The 14,719-nt window shown below is 64.3% G+C and overlaps 1 protein-coding gene across 4 annotated transcripts; it reads right to left on the bottom strand.

The window, feature by feature from the left end:
* Positions 1–48: 48 nt before the first annotated feature.
* Positions 49–10,368, bottom strand: NHERF2 (NHERF family PDZ scaffold protein 2). Of its 4 annotated transcripts, none has more exons than XM_061152554.1 (7): positions 10,029–10,361; positions 7,469–7,669; positions 2,443–2,622; positions 1,836–1,989; positions 1,715–1,758; positions 1,296–1,358; positions 49–1,062 (listed from the first exon to the last, which is right to left on the bottom strand). In XM_061152554.1, exons 1-7 carry the CDS (start codon positions 10,239–10,241, stop codon positions 904–906), a joined length of 1,014 nt encoding a protein of 337 aa, XP_061008537.1. In that variant the 5' UTR covers positions 10,242–10,361; the 3' UTR covers positions 49–903. The 4 variants fall into 4 exon arrangements, with proteins under 4 accessions (XP_061008537.1, XP_061008539.1, XP_061008538.1 ...); XM_061152556.1 differs by lacking the exon at positions 10,029–10,361 and adding an exon at positions 9,567–9,611; XM_061152555.1 differs by lacking the exon at positions 1,296–1,358 and having other exon boundaries at positions 10,029–10,368.
* Between the last annotated feature and the right edge of the window lie 4,351 nt (positions 10,369–14,719).

Raw genomic sequence — 14,719 nt, 5'->3', positions numbered from 1 at the left:
CCCCCCCAGCCCCCGACACGCAGGCTCAGGAAGGACAGACAGCCAGGGTCCAAGGAAGGCCTGTTTATTCTGAGGGCGCGCATGCGCTATGGCTTGTAGGGCAGACAGCAATGTCGGTCGGTGGGTCGGGATCTGGGCAAAGGGAAAGGCAGATCGGGGTTTCTCCCGGGAGGCTCCCGGCAGGGGCCAAGCCCTGGAGCCTGGGATCCTTCCTGGGGGCTGCCCTGCAGGGACGAGGGGCCTGTCCAGAGGTGCCCTCCTCAGGGGCACGGGGCCTCTGTCCTCAGACTGCCCACCCCAGGACGGGGCAGAGGGCAGCTCCCACAGCCCCTGCCCTGAAGCCTGCGAGCCCCCAGCCCAGTCCCTTGGACTCCCACTTGGGATGGCTGCTGCTGAGGGGGTTGGGGGGAAATGGTGTGCAGAGAAAGGTTTGTTTTATTGCAAGTATTTAGAGAGCAGTCCTGAGGGGGTGGGGGCGGGGCTCTGCTATTAAGTGGAAACATATGTGGAACTAGAGCTCTTTCTGGAAAAAAAAAAAAAAAAAAGGCAAAAACACAAATTCCTGTAAGTCAGCAGGCCCAGGCAGTCAGCACGGCGGCCAGCCCGCGGGTCACCACTGCCCCTCCCCCCCTTCTCCCCCTGCCCCTCACTGTCTCTCTGGGTCTCTCACATCTCAGGGGCTCCCTCTGCCCATCCTGCGGCCACACTCCCCTAGCACCCCGCGGGTGGGGGGCAGGACGGGCTCCCGGGGGCACGTGCTGGTTCCTGGGTGGTGGTGGGACCACCCCAGCTTAGGGGGAAGGATGCCCCCTCCAGTCCACCGGGGCATGGGGCACTCTGGGCAGTCCGAAGGGCGAGGCCCAGGCCCGTGGGGAGGAGCCGGCGGGGAGCAGGCAGGGGAGCTCAGAAGTTGCTGAAGATCTCGCGCTTCCGGTTCCAGTCCATCTGTGGTGCTCGCTTGTTGACCCTAGTGGCCCTCGCCTTCTCCTTGGCCTCGGCTGCCGTGGGGCTCAGGTGAAGGCCGCTCTCCTGAAAAGGGTCTCGCTTCCATGTGCTGCCGTCCTAGGGGCGGACACGGTGGGTGGGTGGCCAGTGAGCCCTGGACCCCAGCCCCCATGTAGGTGGCCCTTCCCAGGGAGCTCACGCCAGAGGCCACCTGGCAGCAGGCCCAGGAGGGCTTCCTAGAGGCAGTGGCCTCACAGCCCAGGCTGGCAGCGCCACAGATGCCCGCCCCCAAGGCCTCAGGCCCCCCAGCGTGTGAGCAGCAGCACTGGAGGTGGAGGGGCACCCACTACCTCAGTGTCCTTGTCTAAGCCGGGCAGGTCGCTTCGGGATGAGCACACGGAGCCACCATTGAGCTGGGAAACCAAGGGTGAGGTGTGGCTTCAGGGGCCCGCCCAGGAGACTGTACACACCCAGGTGCACACGTGGACACACGCGTGTACACACCAGAGCTGCATTTACTCTTGCATCTGGCAATGGCACTGACCCTCTACTGCAACCTGGAGGTGCCCGAGTGCCCTGCGGGGTGGGGTGTGGCTGAGCCCGGACAGGGGCCAAGGGGCCTTAAAGCTGGGAGTACAGGGCCGGGCTCAGTCTCACGGCCACGCAACACCAGGACCGAGGTCTCAGGAGGGGCTCTGTCAGGCCCGGGGATGCCCAGGAGTGCCCCTGTGGTCCCCCGAGCCCACCCTGTCCACTCCCACCATCTCACCTGGACTGAGCTGGTCCCGTTGGTGACTGGCGATGGCAGTGGGCCTGTGGGGATAGTGTGTAACTGACCACTCGGCCCCCAGTGCTTCACCCCAGCCCTGGGCCCCAGGGCAGCCGCCCACCTTCCACATGCTCCTCGGTGGGTGTGACCCTCAGCCGCTTGAAGTGTTCATCCGTCTCGGGGTCCACCACCAGCAGCTGGGCCTCGTCCTCCCGTGCCTTGATGCTGGCGACCACCTCTGCATGGCGCAGCCCCTCCACATTCTGCCCGTTCACCTGCCGCCAGCACAGGGTCAGTGCTGCCTGTGGGCAGGTCCCCACCAGCCCCCCAAGCCACCCGGCCAGGTGTGGCATCAAATATTCATCAGCGCCGTCACCAGCCGCAGCAGCAAGAGGAGCACCAGCTCAGGTTCCCGGAATCTCCCTCCTGCAGAGGACCCGGGGCCCAGACACACAGACGTGGATAGATACACACGGACACACCCACAGGCACGCAGTGCAGACAGACACACACATAGATATACATGGACACACAGGCCTGCAGGCACAGACATGTGGGACGTGGGCCCAGACACACATACACGTGGACACGGACACACAGGCACGTAGGCACGCACACACACACACACACGGAAGGACCCAGGCACAGACACAGGCACGCGCAGCAGAACACAGGTGCAGCTTTGTACACGCGGGGCAGCCCGCTCCCCCCGCCCCGGTGGCCGGTACCTCTATGAGCCGGTCCTGGGCACGCAGGCCAGAGTGGGCGGCGGGGGAGCCGGGGTCCACCGAGCGGATGTACTGTCCGGGCCGGGACTTGTCACTGTGCAGGTTGAACCCGTAGCCTTGGGGGCCCTTCCGCAGGTGGCAGAGCCTTGGGCGCAGCTCCCTCAGGGGCCCGTTGGCATCCTGCAGGCGTCAGGGGCAGCACTGAGGCTCCAGCTCTGACCTCCTCCCACCTGAGAGATGCTGACCCCCGAGGCCTCCAGCCCACACCCACCAGCGGCTGCCAAGGCAGCACTTGGCCTCATACCCCCACCTGACCGCAGCCCCGCGTCCCAGGGACCCGTCCTGGGGCGTGGGGAGGCTTAGGCCACCTGCGATGATCGAACTTTGGGATCTTGGACAAAGTCTTCCAAACCCCCAATGGACCTGTGATGGGATCACAGGCCTCACGGCAGGGTTGGGAGAATCCACTGGGTCAAGTCTAGGGCCGGGCACAGACCCGAGACGAGGAGGGAGCAGGCGAGGTGAGCTGCCCCACGTCTCCGTTCCAGGAGGGCGGCCCCGCCCGTTGAGTGTGGGGCTGCCGGGGCAGGGCTCCAGCTTTGTTGACACTCCCACAGGTCTCCCTGGGGCTGGAGGCAGCGGCTGCCGCTGTGTTTGCTTTCACATTCCAGAGCAGCTGGAGCGGCCCCCACCCCCACAGGCTGCAGCCCAGAGCAGAGGAGCCTGCCTCCCACCTGCCCTTCCGGCCCCAGGGCCTCCTGGTGCCCTGAGGGTGCCCACCCACACCCCAGGGCCCTGCCTCCGTTTACCTCTGGCATCCTGCAGTCGGGCTCTGGGCCAGGGGGTACAGGGGGGCCGTGCAGGCAGGGGCCAGACGCCAGGACCCCCACCCCGCCAGGGCCTGAGGCAGTGACCAGCGCTAAGTGGCCAGCAGCTGTGGCGCTGGCGTTCGGTCTAACATGGCGGTGGCCGGAGGGAGCGGGCGGCCAGCAGCTCAGGTTTCCCCAGCGCTTGGGGCTCAGGTGTGCGTGCAGGTGAGACTCTGCGGGGCGGGGGTGCTCACCGGGGCCTGGCCTTCCACCTCCCTGTGTGTGGCCAGGGACACTGGGCCAGGCGGGGGCCACACTTGGGAAGGCCAGCCTCCAGGCCTCCAAGCTCACCCCAAACCCCCCAGATCTGACCGTGGCCACCCTGCTGTGGGACCAAGACTGCCCTTCCTTACAGGGTAGTACCTCGCCCCAGCGGCTGGGCCCTCCTACCAGTGGGGAACACCTTCCAGTCCAGCCTGGGCCCCTCCTCCAGGCACCCGTCCCTGATCCCCAAAGCATGCCCCCCGGGAACCCCTGCTGCAGGCCACCATCTGCCCCAGAAATTCCAGGGGCTGGGGCTGCCCCTGCTCCTCCGTCCACCAAGGGGATCAGCCAGGCAGACACCCGGGTTCTCCGGGACCCCACAGACTGGTCCCTCTCCAAACACAGCTGCAATCACAGGTGTGTGGCTCTGAGGTGACTCTCGGGCTCGCGCTGTCAGACCACAGGTTCCGAGGCTGGCCAGGGCCACGCGGGACCCTGGACATGTGACGTGACCACACGAGGTAGGTGGATGCGGGCCCAGATGGCGGAGGTGCCTCACACGGTCATAGAGACCAGACATCCAAACACAGGCTTGCAGACAGGCTCCACAGACCCCTGCGGTGACCCATGGTGTGAGAGACAGCCCTCGGCACCAGGCCCCAGGGCTCTTCCCACGCCCTCGACAATGGTTCCAGGCCGAGGTCTCTCAAGGCCCCCAAACAGGAAGCAGGACTAGGGGGCATCCGGGGCCATGAAGCCGGACTGAATGCAGTCACTTCCGGTTCGAGGCCACACTGGCAATCTCCCTGCCTCAACCCAGGACAGCCGTCTCCAGCCACTAACATCTGACCCACATCCTTCACATTAGGATCAGGGTCCAAGGAGTGCCAGACTCAGCACTGGACCCTCAAGTTGGGGGACTGCAGTGGCCAGGGAATGAGGCCAGTGGCCTGGGGACCCAGCGGGAGGCCCCGGGGGAGGCCCAGCGCAGCAGGCCGGGAGGAGGTGCAGGCTGGCCCAGCGCATTGCTCACATTCCTCGCTCCAGCCTGGCTCAGAACTCTTCCTGCCGCCTCCCAGCTGGGCCCTTGGGCTTCCAGGGGCTTCCAAGCCCCAGTCCCAAACAGGCTGCCCCAGAGCTGGACAAGTGCTTGACTCCAAGCCCTGCCTGTGACCAGTCAAAGAGGCTGGCATGGGGGGTAACTCTTGGAGCCAGGCTCTACAGCCCCCATATGGTGACTCACCAGCCCGGGCAGAGAAAGGCCCCCATTGTTGCTCAGAGTCCAGCCTGCTCACACCAGGGTCCCCAGGGTCCCCTCTGCCAAGCCTGGGTGCCAGAGACCTAAGCTGGGTGCCGATGACCTCACTGCCCACCCTGCCCCCCAACCCGCCTGACCTGCACAAGACCCTGAGACGGGCTCTGTGGAGGGGTTCCCGGGGCCGGGGCAGATGGAGCGGCGTTCCCAGAGCGGGCCATGGGAGTCAGGACGGATGCGTCGGGCAGGGCGTCCAGCTGGAGTGGCCTGAGCTCTCAGGCCAGCGTGGGCTGCCACCCCATTTATCCACCTCCCACTGTGGCCCAGGCTCCCCAGGGACGGGTGGGGACACGGGGCTGAGTCACTTTGGGGAACAGGGTGGTGACTGAGTCCCCCTCCCCTGCTCAGGCTCCAGCCCGGCGCCCCCCACCAGCCAGGTTTCCGTCCCAAGAAAGGAAGGAAGGAAACTGCTGGGAGGCCCTGCCCTGCTCCCAGGACCCAGGGCTGGGGAGGCCAGGAGGCCAAGGAGGGTACGCTGGCCGCCAAACAAGAGGCAGTCCTGCTGCAGCTCGGTGGGGCGGGGGGCAGGGAACAGGAACCAGGGGGCCCCCAAAGCCTGCCTGTAGGCTCTGCACGCCCTGCAGGACCCTGTCGCCTCACTCCCCCGAAGGCCTCCAGAACTGGGTGTGAGGGGAGGTGGGCCTGGGGCCTGCCACACCCCCGTGGCTGGCACCGCCGGCGGCCCCATCTCTGATGGAGGCGGGCCCCCATCACCACCGTCAGGATCAGCTGCACTGCAGCTGCAGCCACCCCAGCGCAGCCCGAAGCAGGGCTGAGTCACCACTGACAGCCCTGACAGCCCCCGCGGGGAGGGCCCGCCACACCAGCGTCCCCCCGCCCCACCTCCCGCACCCCTGCCCAGGACGGGAGGAAACTGAGGCTGCGGTAGCCAGAGGGGCCCTCCCTCCCTCAGGGCAAACCACCATCTTGGTCCTGCAAGCTGCGCCATCTCTCCCGGGTTCTCCGATCCCACTGCCATCGAGGTCCCACCAGGGCAGCCCTGTATAGGAGCATCGTCCACGCAGGCTCCCTGACGGCCCACAGGGGCAGAAGCTAAGCCTGGTTTACGGAGGTCGCAGAGCCCCCGCCCCTCCTTCCCGTGCTCTGAACTCAGCCAATTAAATCACGGCTCACTGGTTGGCAGTGCTGGGGGCGGGTGGAAACCGCGAGACCCTGTCTTCAGGGACTCCTCTGACCTGGGGCCCCATCCCCAGGCCAGCCCCCACCTCGGAGGGACCTGCCACACGGGCCCCACTTTGTTCCTCTAAAAATACACCCAGCGGAAGACCCCTCCTAGGGCTTCCTGCAGCCCCCAGAGCCTGAAATAGTGGAGGGGGAAGGTCCCACCCAAGGACAAGGTGCCTCCCCATCCTCCAGATAAGGCCCGAGGGCAGCTTTTTCCACAGGAAGGTGAACTCAGCCATTTGTGTCTAAGTCAATGGACAAACGCCCAGGGCGCTTCCTCCTGGGGGTGAGGTGCCCTGGGAAGGAGGGAGGCTCCAGCTCTTAGGTGGGGGGTGCGCTCAGCCAGCACCCTGTCCCAGGGCTCCCCTGAAACCACAGATCTGATCCTTAAACCCCTACTGTGGCCTTTAGTGGCCCCGGGGCAAAGTCCAGACTCCAGGACTTGGCACTGTGGCCCTAACCAACCCCCAGCCTGCCCTCGAGCCACAGAGAACAAAAAGGGTGGCAGGGCTTCATGCCCACGCCTGTGCCCAGGCTCCCCCCTCCCCCCACTGGGAGTGCCCTTCCCCCCAGGGGAAGCCCGAAGCCCCCCAGCACCCCAGTCACAGGCCCAGCAGCTTGCCAGGGACACAGCTGGGCAAGGCCAGGTGTCAGGGCCTCCTGGACACCCAGAAACTGCCCTAGGCTAGTGGTTCTCAAAGTGGGGCCTGGGGAACCCCTTGGCTTGAATCCTCCTTTAAGACTTTTTTTTTTTCCTTTTAAAAATAAAAGAAGGTAGCAGGACATGAAAGCAGTCCCACGGGGCTTCCAGGAGGTCTGGACAAGCAGGCTCAGGAGAGCTCTAGGTGCTACGCCAACAAGGCCACCCCTAGGCCTGGCTGCCCAGCAAGAGGCAGAACTGGGCCGCCCCCACACCTCCCCCCCAGCTGCTTCCCAGCTGACTTTTCCAATCCGAAGGGGGCAGTGAGCAAGGGGCAGGTACCCCAGCCCTAGCAGACCCTGCCTGGAGAGTCTTCTCAGTCCTACAGAAGAGGGCCAGCCCCCTCCACGGCCATCACAGCACAAGCAGGCTCCTCATACGGACGGACAGACAGACAGACACCCAACACAGGCACAGAGCTGAGCATGCTCGGTCCCGGGACACCCCAGCAGCCCCTCCCCAGGTCCCTCAGCCCCCAGGCCAGGGAGAGGGCAGCTCATCAGAGTGACCTGTCCTTCCTGGGACAGCAGCCCTGATGAGCATCCCAGGGTAGAGGGCCCAGACGGGGCGGGGACCAAGGCCAGGCTGCTGGGCCGCACGGGCTGAGACTATGGGCTGAGGGCAGAAAGGGTGGCTCCGAGGAGCCAAGCGAGTTGTCAGCAGGGGCGGAGTAGGGACCCAGAGGGGCAGCGGAGGACGAGACGGTGGTGCAGATGAGGCCAGGGTGGCCCCTGTGAGCAGAGCCCGCCGTACCTCCTGGGTGGCCTCAGAGCTGAGGCTGCCCGCTTGCGCCCAGTCTGGCTTCGGCTCCCAGGGGTCGTGGGCCGGCGGCAGCCCTCGCCGGGCCATCTCCTCGGTGCAGGTCAGCTGCCGCCGGCGGAGCTCCTCGTCCGTCTCCTTGTCCACCACGAGCAGGCACGTCTGCCCCTCCATGGCCTTGATCCTCTGCACCACCTGGGGTAGGCGGGTGTGGGACCGGGTCACGGCCGGCACTGCAGGCAGCACAAGGGCAGTGGCCCCACCCCGGGCTGGCCCAGGGCAGCAGGCAGGCTGCGAGCTCAGGCAGCGGTGGGCGGCTGGACCGAGAGGCCCGCGGCCCCACCCCCCACCCCTGGCTCCAGCAGCTGCCTCCCTCTTCTCCCCGGGCTGCAGGCACCAGGGCCCAGGCTGCAAGGGCCTGGGAAGTGGCAATGACCGTGTTCGGCTGGGCTTCAGGTTTTCAGTCTTCACGTGTGTGCATGCGTGTGGCCTGCGGCCTGCAGCCTTCTAGTTCAAGGTGTCCCTGGGTCTGGGTTTGAAGGGGAGAAGTGACTCCCTGGGTCCCAGGCTCAGGGTGTCTGTGCCTATCTCTGTCTTTCCAGGAGTGGAACACAGTCTAAACTTCTGCGTCTAGGCCTTCTGTTCTCTTCCAGACCACGACCTTGAACCTGTTCCTGCTGGACCTGCAGGGAGACCACCTGGGGTCCTATGGCAAGGCGCCTACTCAGGAGCACACCCACAACCCGGAAAGCAGGATTCAGAGGCCATAGGCAGAGGTGGGCAGGGGTAGGTGTGGTTACGAAGTGTCTGTGAAGTGTCTAGAGCATGTGCAAGGCCATACCTGCCAGTGTGTGCCTGCAGGAGGGCAGTGCCCACTGGGCATTGGTGTAGGGAGGCTAACACCCGATGCCTCCCCAGGGCCTCAGGAAGGACCAATGGGGCCCAGTAGATGCTTTCAAAAGAGGAGGGTCTGAACCAGGCCCATCTTTGCCCCAGCCCTCCTCTGCATCTATCTCTCCCCATCACCCCCAGAGTCACAGGAACCCTGGACCCTGATGCTTCCTGACTATGGGACCCAGACGAGTCACCCAGTATCTCCAAGTGTCAGTTTTCTCATCTGTAAAATGGGAACCAGAACTGTACATTCTCCCTGCCAAGACAGTAGGAAGGTCTCACAGGGTCCTGTGTGTGAGGCTCCTAGAGACCAGCACCCCGGGAGGCCTGGGACAGGCAAGCTTCACTCTTAGGGCAAAGGTGGCGGCGATTATTAAACAGAAGCCAGGCCCCGGCTCGGCCAGGCCCTCCCCATGGCCTTTCCGTCCAAGCTCTTGTCCCTGACCCTCACTCTCCAGCAAACAGTCCATCCAGCTGACACTCTGAGTAAAAGACAGAAGGACAGCTGATAGGGGGAAACACAAAACCTCCAAGGACAGAAGCAAAGGGCAGCCCCCAGCCCATCCAAGAGCCAGTTTATGAATCTCAAGGCCCAGGGCTGGTCCTGCAAAAGGTGGGGTGAGGGACACAAAGGACCCTAAGTAGAAGGGGTGGAAGAAGACTAGTCTCGAGCCATGTGAGTCCCTGGTCAGTGAGAGATGGACACCCCCTGGGGGTTAGATCCTACAGAGAATCTCCTGGCCTTTATCTTCTGCTGCAAAAGGCAGGGAGGGGGCTGAGACCTGTGATCCCAGCCAGGCCGCCCAGCAGCCTCTGAGGACAGGAATGTGTTGCCACCAGCGGCAACTCCCACCAGGATCCAGACACCCTGGGCCAGGACACACACTAGTACACCAGGCTGCAGACACACACAGGAGGATACACACAGCCTGGCCGGCAGACACACAGCTGGGACACACATACACGCAGCCATACACAGGAGGATATACACACACACACAACCCAGTCACACACCTCCAGGCAGGCAGACCCGTACACACACAATACACACACACATCTAGGGGTGCAAACCTGTATATTCACATGCACACAGTCCAGCACACACACTCACTCAACCGATGCCAGCACACACAGGTGTGCCCTCGCTGTGAAATCCATGGCAGGTACACTCGAGGGCCCGGCACATTCACAGACATACCCAGTCGTGTACACACGCACATATATACATGCTGGTAGAAAAGCACTGGGGTCCTCTGGCTCACGGAGACCCCCGAGGTGCCAGCTCCTCCACACACTGCCCTGCGGCCGGAACAAGACCAAGAGCGAAGAGCCAGGACTGAGACCCGGAGGAGCCGCAGTGCGGGCCCCTCCTTTGCCAGGATCCACCCCCCTCGGGGCAGGACCGACCGGGGTGGAGGAGGCTCGGAAGGAGGCCGGCTGCCGCGGCGTCGGGGGCCACGTACCCCACCTCTCCACGGGAGCCCTCAGAGGCCCTTGTGCCATGCCCTCCTGCCTCGGAGAAGGGACGGAGGCCTGGACGCAGGCAGCGCCGAGCCCGGTGGTCACCGGCGCGGGGCAGGGACGCGCGCTGGGGCTGCGGGGTGGGGGCTTGCGGCGGGTCTGCGGGCCGGCGGGCCGATGGCGGAGCGCAGACACCCACCTGGTGGTGCGTCTCGCCCTCCACGTTGACGCCGTTGACCTCGACCAGCCGGTCTCCGGCGCGCAGCCCGGCCGCCTCGGCCGGGGAGCCGGGCTCGACGCGCCGGATGAACTGCCCGCGGCGGCCCTTCTCCCCGTGCAGGTGGAAGCCGTAGCCGTGCTCGCCGCGCACCAGGCGGCACAGGCGCGGCCGCAGCGGCTCCGGTGAGGCCATGGCGCCCGCTGCCCACCGGCCGGCCAAGGGCTGGCCACGGCGCTCACGCCCGTCGCAGGGTGGGCAGGAGCGCGGGGGCCGGCGCGGGGGCGGCGCGGAGGCGGCGGCGTCGCTGAGGACCCGGTGGCGGCCTCGGAGTCTCCCGCTCGGCTCGGCTCCCGTCGCCTCCGGTTCGGGCTCGGGCTCTGGCTGCGGCGCCGCCCCCGCGCCCGCCCCTTCTCCGCCCCCTCCGCCCTGCCGCCCCCGCCCCGGGTCCAAGCCACCCTGGCCATTCCCCTGCCTCAGGCCCCGCCAGGCCAGGGAGGCCGGGAGGGAGACTGCAGGGCCAGGGGACCCCCGAATCACCACGACCCCTATGTCTCGCCCCCATTCTGGGCAGCCTCCTTAGCGCCAGCGCTTTTGCTTCCTATGCCAGTAACACTGGGTGAGTGCTAAGTCGCTTCAGTAGTGTCCAGCTCTTTGCGACCCCGTGGACTGTAGCCCGCCAGGCTTCTCTGTCCATGGGATTCTCCAGGCAAGGATACTGGAGTGGATTGCCATTTCCTTCTCCAGGGGATCTTTCCAACCCAGGGATCGAACCCATATCTCATGTCTGCTGCATTGGCAGGTGGGTTCTTTACCACTAGCACCACGTTATTGAGCACCTACTAAATGAACAGCACAAGAATGGAGGCAGGCCCCTGAGGTGGGAGAAGGGGCGGAGAAAGGGTCCTTAGGCTGAAGGACCCCCACCCAGGGGCCAAAAAGTAAGAACAAGGGCCATGGCTCTGCCCACCCTCCTCGGGAAGCCCCCTCCCTCTCCCATGCCCCGTTCCTCTATCAGGATCTCTCCCGTACCCAGCACCAAATACCAGGATGGTCCTGGAGGCAAAAAGAGGGGATTGAAACTGACCAGGGAGCGGCACCCCCTGTATCCTGGAGGCCAGGCTCAGTGACTTCCTGGCCCTCCCCAGGAGTGTCTGTGCCTGTCTGTGCTGTGCTGGCCCAGTAAACATTCTCCACCAGCCCCTCCCTCTACCAGGACCCTCACTCCTGTCCCTGCCCACCCCAGGCCCGGTGGGTGACTGCAGAGGGTGAAGGAATGACATGCACTTGTCTGGCTGGAAGGAAGGGGTCTTTGCCCCCCTCCTCTCGACCTGGGATGAAATGTGCTGACGGCTTGAGTGCCAGCTAGACCCTCCTGCCCCCGAGCCCTTCCTCCCCTCCCCTCCCCTCCCCTCCCTCCACCTCCCCCAGAATGAATGCCCCCTTCTCCCAACCGATGGACAACTGCTTATTCTTCATGTGTCTCTCTGAGTACATGCTACCTGGAACAACTCTCGAGGGCTCAGGCCATTTTACAGGAAACAGGTCTGGAGAAGGAAGAGACCCATGCAGGGTTCGGGGGTGGGGGGTGCGATTCCAAGCCCACTCCACACTCTTCAGCTTTCTCAGTCACCCATCCAGGAAGCCAGCTGAGCTGCAGGCTCACCCTCAACCTGCCCCTCCCAGCCCTGCTCAGCCCCCTGCACCTACCTGGTCCCCAGGGGTCAGGCACAACCAGCCCAGACAGTTCCCCATGATGGGACAAGCAGGCTCGCTCAGGCTCAGTCCTTGCCGCTCCTTCTTCCCTTGCCAGTGCCCTCAGCCTGGGCTCCTTGCCCTGGCCAAGCACGGCCCGCCGCTAGGCAGCCTCCTAGGCCACAGCCCCTTGGGTGTCCACACCCAAGCTGCTGCCCCTAAAAGCCACTTAGGCTGCAGCAGCAAGGCTGTTCCCCCACCCCCACCTCTGAGTTCCTCGCTCATGCTGCTGTAGGCTCCTGCCTCACTAGCCACCTCCATCTGTCCATCTGTCTGTCCACAGGCTGCCTGTTTGGACCCAACCTGGTACCACAGTGCCCAGAGTCTGTGAGGATGAGTATGGACAGTGGGGGTCCATGATATACCACCTCACCCCTCACTGTAGGTGGGCCTTGGGGGTCACCCTACAGCAACCCAGGACCTGCCAGGTATGCTCTGAGGCCATACCATAGGCAAGGGAGGTGGCTGGATGGGAGACCCCCCAGACCAAGGGGTAGGGAAGGTAGGGTCCCCTGGTCCCTTGGGTCAGGATGCTTGGAGACCTTGTCCTCTTCTATAGAGCAGATGCTCTCAGATCAACCTGCAGCCCAGGACTCAGCCTGTGAGTGAAGATGGATGGGGTCAGAGCACCCCTGGAGGATGGGATAAGCAGGGGATGTGCTCACAGCCAGGGGCCAGGTACACTGCCTCCCAGAATCACAAAGGTGGCCCCAAAGCTAAAGAAAAGCCAAGGAAGTACCAAGAAAGGTTAACAGAGTAACAAAGACATCAGAACTGGCAGCAAAGTGAGTGGGTAGCAGCAACAGAATAAACGCAGCAGCTACTACCTGCAGGGGCTTCCCAGGTGGTGCTACAGGTAAAGGATCTGCCTGCCAATGCAGGAGACGCAAGAGACTTTGTTGGATCCCCGGTGCTCGCTTCGGCAGCGGCAGCACATATACTAAAATATGCTGGATCCCCGGGTCGGGAAGATCCCCTGGGGAAGGAAATGGTAATCCACTCCAGTATTCTTCCTTGGGAAATCCCATGGACAGAAGAGCCTGACAGGCTACATTCCTTGGTTTCACCGAAAGCTGGACATGACTGAGCACGCGCGTGCACACACACACACATACACACACTACCTGCAGGGACCAACTCAGAAAGGGGAGCAGGAAGGAGTGAGAGGGACAGGGAAGGTGAAAATGGCTCCAAGCAACTCTCTGGAAAACTCTCCCAGGCCTCCTCCTTCAGCCTCTCTCTGCGGGAGTGTGAAACGAGAGAGGACAGGCCGCCAAGGGAAGGGAGAAGCCCGGGAGGTGGCCCGAGAGCGTGCCCTGAGGTGTTTGGGCTGGAAGCTGTTTGTGTCGCTGGGGCCGGGCTGGGGCTGGGGTGGTTAGCCGGAGGGGCGGGCAGGCAGTCAGGTGCAGGTGAGCGGAGGCCTGGGTTAGGCCCACCCCCTCACTCTGGTGCACTCACCCACTTGTGCCATCTAGGCACGCTGGGGTGCGACAGAGGGACAGGAGGTGCGTCCGACCTTCCAGTCCTTCTCTCCCTGGGCTGGGACTGTCCTGTGCTCTTGTGACCTCTGAACCTACCTCCCTGCGGAGATGGGGCAGAGCCTGCGCCTGGGCAGAGACTCTGGGGCGTGGCCGTGGGCAGAGGCCTCGTCACTGCCAGAGGGGAGGGCTGGGGGCCTGTGGGGGGTGGGGGGCGCCATTAGTCTGACGCCCAGCTAATGGGCCTGCGCTTCTCGGGCCGGCGCGGCCTCCCTAATGGGCATTAAGGGCCTCGCGGGATGACCAGGCCTCGCTCACAACCCCTTCCTTCAGCCTTCGCCAGGCCTCTCTTCAGAGCCCCAGAGGGGAGCAGGAGGGACCAGCGCAACGGGAAGAGATGAGAACAGGAGGTCCGGAGCCGGGGAGAGAACCGAAAGGTCGGAGGACCAATGAGGGAAGAGGCGCACAAAACCCGCGGTCGGGGACGCCCCGGCGGCCTGCCCCGCCCACCCGGTTCTGGTCCCGCCCACCACCCGCCCCAGCCCCGCCCATTACATCCCCAGCCCCGCCGATCGCGCCTGCCGCCCAGGAGAGCAGCCGCGCAGCGCCTCCTGCCGGTCCTGCGTAGGATTGCAGCGTCCGGGGAGCTGCCCAAGGTCCCACCGTTCTGGTTCTGACGGCTCCAGCCTTGCCGGGTGGGAGATTCGAGTGAGGCCTGCGCCCTAGCGCTGTGAGCACTGCTGGAGCATAAGGCCGCCCTGGGAGTGGTAGGCAGAGAAGGCGGGCTTCTGCCGAGCCCCCGATGGGCTCTGCTTTCTCATCTTGGATCTGGCACCAGCCTCTCTGCACTGGGGCGTCTTCTCTAGACCACATGAAATCTAGCCCCTCACCGAGTGCTCCAGCGCTTGTGACCCAAACATTCACAGGCCACTTGGCGTCAGGCTCTGGTGAGCACCGGGGAGGCATCGCTGAGACCCAGGGAAGCAGATTTGTGTACCTTGGCGAGGGGACGCACAGGGCGGGGGCAGCCCCCAGGAGGAGCGTGTAACCTGGCCTGGGGCCCTGGAGTTCTCAGGCAGAGTGGGCCACAGGGCTGCTCTGAAATCTTCCAAGAGTTCGGGCAGACTCTGGGGGGAGGGGAGAGAGGAATGAGATGGGAACAGGGCCTGGCCTCAGAGTAGGAATTCTGTTGTATGAGTGGTGGGAGCTCTTAAGGTGTACTGCACTGTGGGTAACAAGGTCAGGACACCCATGTTCAGTGAGGAGCAGAGACAAGAACTTTGCAGGGTGGGGGGGAGCAGGTTGACCTGAGTGGTCTGCGACTTCCCCCAGTGCAGATCCTAGAGGGGAAAAAAAACTGAGTGGAATCAGGGAGCCATAAGAATTGGAAGGGTGGAATCAAACAGAGCACCCACACTAGCAGGCCACGTGGGAGAAAGG

Source organism: Dama dama, chromosome 10 (assembly GCF_033118175.1).
Source record: "Dama dama isolate Ldn47 chromosome 10, ASM3311817v1, whole genome shotgun sequence".
NCBI classification, from domain to species: Eukaryota; Metazoa; Chordata; class Mammalia; order Artiodactyla; family Cervidae; genus Dama; species Dama dama.
This window is presented reverse-complemented; position numbering and strand designations above follow the sequence as displayed.

Coding starts and splice junctions, on each gene's coding strand:
- NHERF2 (XM_061152554.1), bottom strand. CDS start 10,241: ATGGCCTCACCGGAGCCGCTGCGGCCGCGCCTGTGCCGCCTGGTGCGC. Junction 2,623..7,468: donor GCTCTGAGGCCACCCAGGAG/GTACGGCGGGCT, acceptor TGACGCCTGCAG/GATGCCAACGGGCCCCTGAG. Junction 1,759..1,835: donor CACCGAGGAGCATGTGGAAG/GTGGGCGGCTGC, acceptor CTATCCCCACAG/GCCCACTGCCATCGCCAGTC.